The sequence below is a fragment of the Sinocyclocheilus rhinocerous genome, unplaced genomic scaffold (assembly GCF_001515625.1).
Source record: "Sinocyclocheilus rhinocerous isolate Xijiao unplaced genomic scaffold, SAMN03320098_v1.1 scaffold2134, whole genome shotgun sequence".
Lineage (NCBI taxonomy): Eukaryota > Metazoa > Chordata > Actinopteri > Cypriniformes > Cyprinidae > Sinocyclocheilus > Sinocyclocheilus rhinocerous.
Genome location: NW_015652303.1, coordinates 65,330 through 72,918, shown reverse-complemented (window position 1 = coordinate 72,918; position 7,589 = coordinate 65,330). Strand labels below are relative to the sequence as shown.

The window sequence follows — 7,589 nt, the reverse complement described above, 5'->3', positions numbered from 1 at the left end:
TAGTTCCAAAGATCACAGCACTGTTTTGCGTCTCTGAGCAATGGACGGTGTTTATTTATTGAATGAATCAGCTTTTTGAATGAATCGGTTGAATAAATGATTCAGTGATTCACTCATTAACACAGTCAAATGCTTTGTTTCTGAATGAATCAGTCGTTTGAATGAATCGGTTGAATCTCAATGACTCACTCATTAACAGTCACTTGCTGTCACCTACTGGCGGTTTTAATTTCACATTTCGTCATGTTTTAAATAATTTTTTAAATGTTAAAAACAAAACATTATTCATGCGTCTGTAACTGCAGTTTAAATGAATCCATGTCCCCTCTGAGATACATAAACTGTGTAAATACATGCTATTTCAGATGCAGATTCCAGAAATGTTTTCTTATGTTGGAATGAAAGACACTAATTACCGGATGAAGTGCTTCTTATTCTTACCCAAAAATACAAAATGGAAGAAAGAGTTAAAACTGAACACAATCTTGCTACTCAAGCTGTGTATGAACATTTTATATATATTTATTATATATCCGTTTATTATTTGTTTGCTTCTTTTCCATTTTGCATTTACTTGTACTTTTTCTTTCAATACTTAAGTACATTTAAGATTAAAAAAATACTTTTCGTACTTAAGTACAATAAATATCACATACTTTAAGACTTTTACTCAAGTAATATTCTAAACGGTGGCTTCAACTTCTACCAAAGTCATTTTCTGGTAAGATATCTGTACTTTTACTTGAGTATGGCTTTCAGGTACTTTATACACCACTGTTTATAAGCCATATATTTTCAGGGTCAGTTTCCCAGCGGCAAAACTCTTTAATTTAGATCTCAAGGATTTGGAGCATAAGAGGATTAAATATGTAATTACATAAGTCATTTTTCTGTCATCTGTAAGGATGAAAGAAACTTGAGGAAACTGTGCAGTGAGATGGAGGAAAATTTGGAGGCGGCACACAAATACAGAGCAGAGAATAGTGTAAGTAACCTTTCACAGTGCAGTCACTGCCCACAGACATAATGCTGACTGTATTTTCATACACACTTTTAGACTGTTGGATCATTGATGGATACATTTCTGTGGTTGTCGATGCTATTGTTAGATTGTTGTATAATAACTAACTAGCCTTTGCTCTGTTGTGTGAAACAGGAGTTGCGTCGAGAAGTTGCTGATTTGCGTCGGCTGGAACAGCAGGCACAGGTGGAGGCTCAGGTCTTGAGGGAGGAGCTTAACCGAACAGGTGTCCAATCAGCAACCAGTGCCAAAGCATTAGATGAAAAAATCAAACTGCTCAGAGAGGTATGGCAGTCTATCCAGTTTTTCCTCTGTAACTGGCATTAAACAATATTGTTAAATAAAGTGTATACCCCCTGACTCTCAAACTGTCCAAAACATATTCTCGTGATCATAAAAAAAACAAAATCAGATGTTAGTAAGTTCACTATTTTAAGCAGTTCCCATTTAGACATTTCATAAACTCAAGATTTAAGTGTATTTTTAAAATCTAAAAAAAAAAATGTAATCAATGCCACAAATACACACATTCTGTTCTTAGGTTGAGAAGCTCAAGGCAAATTTAATGGAAACCGAGGAAAATCGTACAAAGGTCTTGGAGAGGGCAAAAAGACATGTAAGTCTTACCTGCATTGTTATAATTGTACACAGTTTTCCTATAGCAATTGACCCTTCGCAAGGAGCTTGATTGACAGGTGATCTGACCAATCATAACTCCGAACCTGTCATTTTGTCTGACAAACAAATCAGACAGGAGAGTAGATTAACTTCGGTGGACTTAAACTTGAAAATGGTGTGTACTGACGTCTTTCCGTGGTTGAAATAAAATACCTTCTGCTGTTCATTAATGTTTATTTCGTGCTTTAACTAGTAAATATGAAAAGATGATCGGTTCACGTGCTGCTTGAACTGCTATGTCCGACATGACTTGTCGGACATAGCAAGAGTATTGTAACTAAAGAGGGCGGGTCTTTGCTAAGAGTCAATTGTCAGTTGTCAAAATCATGCCTTTAAGGACTGTAACTGATAATACAAAATACTTGTGCATATTTAATATCACTGTGTAGTATTTTGATGTTATTTTGAATTAAATGAAATATGGTTCTGTAGCAAAGGGTCCATGCTATGAACCAGAGTAAACTGGAGCGAGAACTACATCTGCTTGATGATATGATTGAAAGAGTAAGACAGGTGAGAGGAACAATTATAAAAAAATCTATTTAATATACTGTATGTATTGGAGAAATATTAACAAATGTACTGTTTTCTTCCATTCACAGACATTGTCTTCTATTCCTGATCTTGTCAAGAGCTGTCCTGAACTACAAAATCTTGTAAAATTTCTTGAATGAGTTACTGAAAATTCAGAAATGAAATTCAGTTTAGTTTTTAAATGCATAATTGTTAAATAAACAGTTTTCTTGATTTTTTCTCAAATATGTTCTTATTTAAAGGAGACATATTATGCCCCTTTTTACAATATGTAATATAAGTCTCTGGTGTCCCCAGAATGTGTCTGTGAAGTTTCAGCTCAAAATATTCCACAGATCATTTATTATATAATTTTGAAAATGCCTATTTTGAGTGGACGCAGAAACACGCTGTTTTTCGGGCCTGTTACTTAAAATGCAAATGAGCTGCTGCTCTCCGCCCCCTTTTCCAGAATAGCGCTGCGCCATTACAGCTAGGACCTGCTAAAAACATCTGTTTTGGTTCTGAAATCATGAGCGCAAAATCGTCCCAGTACTTTAGTACTGTACATTTAGTTCTGGAACTAAAGCGATGCGAAAGGCCCTATTCACACACAAGTTTACGTTTAAAAACACACGAGTTACAAAAACAGTCGGTTATGTCTATGAAGGTAAACAGCTGGGAAATAAATCGCATGTTTATTTTAGATCTGTGTGGCACAAAACAAAGGCACTGGGTTAATCTTTTTCATGTTTCCTTGGTTGGTAGATGCACCGGAGACCTGATTATAGCACTTAAAACCTGGAAAAGTCAGATTTTCATGATATGTCACCTTTAAACTAAAGAATAATCTTCAGACATTCTTTCTCGTGAAGTTGTAGGTCAATCAGCTAATTTTGTAAGATTCTTTTTCATTTAATTTTGTAAGTGATAAATTAGTGTATGGATACGCTTTGTTTAAAAAAAAAAAAAGTTATTATCTTAATTTAAAGGTCTGTACATGTATTAGACTATTAGAATTGTTATCAGGACATCAGTAACATTTGTGTTTCAGCGTTTTGAATTCTTGTATTACAGATTGGATTTAAACAGAAACTCTTGATTGAATGCTTTTTTTTGTTTACTCATAGTCTGAATCATATATATAAAGGCTGATTGATGAGCAGATAGTCCAGTAATTAATCATAGTTATTCTAATCATGCCAGTGCTTGTGAAAACCTGGTGAACGATGTGATGTTTTAATCCACCCATTCAAGCACAATGTTCACTGATGTGTTCTTCTGCTTCACTGATACTCAATACCTCCATCTCTTCTTTGGCCTGCCATTTAAAACCTACGCAGTTGACTGCTAAACTTTCCCTTCTCACCATATTAGGACTTTCATCTGTCTCTTTTTGCCTTTTGTTGAATAAATGCAATTCATTGAATTTATGACTAATACAGCAAGACAAATGTTGAAAATTTCCATTTTAATCTTTGCGCAAATACTGGCCACTTCATAAGCTTGTCAAAAATGCCAGCATTACACTCTACCCTGATCCTTCATATATATATGAATTACCTCCTTGTATATATTAAATACCTCAGCATACCTTCAGTTTTATTATTTGGTTTCAGATCCTTGTTCAGATACTGCTAAGTGATTTTAAAGTAGCTTTATATTTTTAACCTGTTGTTATAGTTTATCATTACCTACTCTAAATTATTCTGCAATATTGACATCACTATTGTTTTCTTTTCTTGTCACAGCACACATCTGGTGTATATTAATAAACATAAATGTCTATTTAAAATCACCCTTTTTAAAAAGTTGGAGAGTGACAGGACATAATTAATGGCCAGTGCCGTCGAAACACAAGCTATTGTGCGGAACTGGAAGACTTAGTCTAATAAAGCTCAGCAAAGATAAGGGGCATAAAAAGTTGAAAAAGTTACAAATTAATTATTTTACCCTATCTGTCTTGCAACCCTTTTTGCGCTTATTCTGACCATTTTGTTGTCAATTATTTATGAGTAGTGTAAACTTAAAAATAGCATGGATGACTGATAATTTGCGTCTAACTGCATGCTAAAATATTGTTTTACCTATTTGACTGAAAGCTTGCCACAAAATAATGTATACATCAATTTCTTAAATAATATACATTTTTAAAATAAATGTCAGCTTTCATTATTTTAGTGCTAAATAATAACGGCTGATTGTTCTTTCAAAGTATATAATATTAATTTGTAATATATGTGTTTTCAATAAGAGAAAAGGGAGAAAAAATATTTGGCATTTTAGAAATAAATGTCATTAAAATAAGTGAAATCAGTTAACATTTCTGTAAATTTAGGGTTCTGATGAAATGGATTCTTGTTTAGAGCCTAGTTTTCTTTATATATTCACCATTAAATTAAAATGTTAAATGATTTCTCAGAACTCTTCATTCTCTAAAGGATATAGAAACAGCCACTTTTAGAAACATTTTTAAAGGATATAGAAACACAGCCACTTTTAGAAACATTTTTATAGCACTGAATTAAGTAAATGCAGTACCTTATTTCAATGAAAAGTAAATAATAAGAAAAGCGTATACAACGCATATGAACACATTTCACTCAAATAATTAAAAAAAAAAGAGAAAAGAAAAAAGTTTGATCTTTGTAAACATTTGTTTTTAACTTGTTTTTACAATGTTGTAATAGGAAAAGGCTGTACATGCGTAAATTGAGATTATTAATATTTCCATTTACCCAACTGATGGAATCACAATAAAACAATAACATCAGTTTAAATATCACAGTTGTTTTTCACAATGATTTTCATATTTACTAAAATAGTCTCTCCAAAGGTACTTGTGTGCCCGCGTTCTTGCAATGGAAAATAATCATCCATGAACTTGTTTAGGTGGCAGTCACAAACCTGTCCATGTTACCCGAGTAAGCCGGATGCCTGATGTAGGCTCCTGAGCTTCCTACTGGACCAGAATTATTGTACTGAACAAAAGAGCCCAGCTGTGCAGGGGAGGTTCTACCATAGGGGTCCCCCACAGCATCACCAGCAATGGGAGACAAACTGGAGATAGCCACCCTCCCTGTTGGCCCGTAGGCCTGGGTGCTGCCTTGTGGATACGATACCTGAGTCTGTCCGTGTCCTGGGCTGGAGTAGGCAAAGGCCATGTTGTTTGAGGAGCTTGAGCAACACGACAGCACTGTCTCCCCGCTGCAGGACTGATGCTGGAAGCCCGGTACTCCCAAATTGCAGGAGCCACTCTCAGGACTGAAACTGCGGCAAGACTGCTGAGGCATCATCTCTGCACTTTGGCCCATCCTGCCAGGTGACCCAATGAGAGAGTTGATTCTGAAGACCCTGGACTGACCAGCACTGAAGCTAGGAGATGAGGACTGGTAGTAGGCAGAAGGCAGCTGTTGTGCATATGGCGGACTCACGGCCATGTTGGAGTAGACTGAGTTGGCGTAGGCTGAGCGCGCAATCTGGACTGGCGAGAAGACGGGAGACTCATGAACGTACGATGAATACGTAGTGAAGTCGCTGCGTTTGAACCGTTTTCGTCGTCGCAGAAAGCTTCCGCTCTCAAACATGTCTTCGGCATTGGGGTCCAGTGCCCAATAGTTGCCTTTTCCGGGTCTACCGGGCTCTCGGGGGATCTTGATGAAACAGTCGTTGAGCGTCAAATTATGGCGGATGGAATTCTGCCATTTCTTGGAGTTGTCTCGATAGAAAGGAAACCTCTCTGTGATGAACTTGTAGATCCCTCCCAGAGTGAGTTTGCGGTCGGGCGAGTTGGCGATGGCCATGGAGATCAGGGCGATGTAGCTGTATGGTGGTTTGCCTCGCTGAAGGGGCCTCTTCCTCCGGCGTCCTCTTTGCGGCTCTGCTCTTTGACTGTCATTCACTGGAAGAGTGGTTTCAGAGGGAGAATCGCTCTCCACTTTAACCACAGGCATGATTCTAGTTAGAATGACTCCCAACGGTAGCAGAGCTTGGAAATCACGATAGTCTGACTGTCACGGTTTTGGTTCACTTGGTTCTTTGTCAGGTGCAACAAACTTTGTTCTTTGCTTGCTGGAAATATTCTGATGAAAAAATACCAGTCATAATGCAGACCTTAAAAGCCCCAACCAGAAATATCAGTTCCTTTGCACTTCATCTGGAACGTCAGGTGTGTCCTTGCACTGTGATGCCCTAAATTCTAAACAATTCTTGCAGTACCAAGTTTAAAAAATGGAAGCACTCACATAAAGAGCCTTATTTGATGATGTCTTCGTAATGTTGAAGAGAGAAGTGAGCAGTCAATAACTGGCTGTGAGAATCGCTCTCCACTTTAACCACAGGCATGATTCTAGTTAGAATGACTCCCAACGGTAGCAGAGCTTGGAAATCACGATAGTCTGACTGTCACGGTTTTGGTTCACTTGGTTCTTTGTCAGGTGCAACAAACTTTGTTCTTTGCTTGCTGGAAATATTCTGATGAAAAAATACCAGTCATAATGCAGACCTTAAAAGCCCCAACCAGAAATATCAGTTCCTTTGCACTTCATCTGGAACGTCAGGTGTGTCCTTGCACTGTGATGCCCTAAATTCTAAACAATTCTTGCAGTACCGAGTTTAAAAAATGGAAGCACTCACATAAAGAGCCTTATTTGATGAGTGTCTTCGTAATGTTGAAGAAAGAAGTGAGCAGTCAATAACTGGCTGTGTTAACCAAGGAACACACCACCTGAAGAGTTATTAGCCCCACCTCCTCAAGCAGGTTATCCGTCACGTGGCTAAAAGCACATGCCTCTGCAGATTTGTATATCTTTAAGTGCTCTCTCAATTTTTAAAATGTATTTACTTTACTTGTTTGGAAACAAGAACATTAAAAGCACAGATGTCCTTTCAGAGCCGACAAAACGGTTTCTTCTGTATGCAAAAATTTTTAATTCTATGGAATGGTGTAGTCCATGAGTGTATTTTCTACTCTCAGAAATAAAGGTTCAAAAGCTGTCACTGGGGCGGTACCTTTTCAAAAGGTACATGTTTGTACCTAAAGGGTCCATTTTGGTACCTTAAAGGTGCATATTAGTACTTAAAGTGTACATATTAGAATCTAATAGGAACAAAAGTGTACCCTTCGAAAAGGTACCGCCCCAGTGACAGCTTTTGTACCTTTATTTCTAAGAGTGTGTTAAAAATTCTTCACTCTCAGAGAATAACTTCTGTTTATGATTGTTCTTGAGACATTCAAGTGGCTACTGCTCTCCCTGTTGCCAACGAAGTGCTTATTTTTTCCTCAGAGAATATCCCAAAAATGTAAAGGTATATACTGTTTGACTAATCCTGGTTTTGTTTAATCTGGAGATTAGTGACTCCTGTCATCTCTGCCCCC

The 7,589-nt window shown here is 37.2% G+C and overlaps 2 protein-coding genes across 2 annotated transcripts in view; one reads left to right on the top strand and one right to left on the bottom strand.

The window, feature by feature from the left end:
• spag5 (sperm associated antigen 5) overlaps positions 1-2,373 on the top strand; it is a 16,944-nt gene extending 14,571 nt beyond the window's left edge. Inside the window, exons 23-27 of the mRNA XM_016520532.1 lie at positions 905-985; positions 1,157-1,306; positions 1,563-1,637; positions 2,132-2,212; positions 2,302-2,373. Of these exons, the coding sequence (XP_016376018.1) occupies positions 905-985; positions 1,157-1,306; positions 1,563-1,637; positions 2,132-2,212; positions 2,302-2,373 (459 nt within the window). The remainder of the gene's footprint in view (positions 1-904; positions 986-1,156; positions 1,307-1,562; positions 1,638-2,131; positions 2,213-2,301) is intronic.
• A 2,727-nt stretch (positions 2,374-5,100) lies between these two features.
• On the bottom strand, positions 5,101-6,166 carry foxe1 (forkhead box E1). Its single transcript, XM_016520550.1, has one exon. It carries the CDS (start codon positions 6,163-6,165, stop codon positions 5,101-5,103), a length of 1,065 nt encoding a protein of 354 aa, XP_016376036.1. The 5' UTR covers position 6,166.
• Between the last annotated feature and the right edge of the window lie 1,423 nt (positions 6,167-7,589).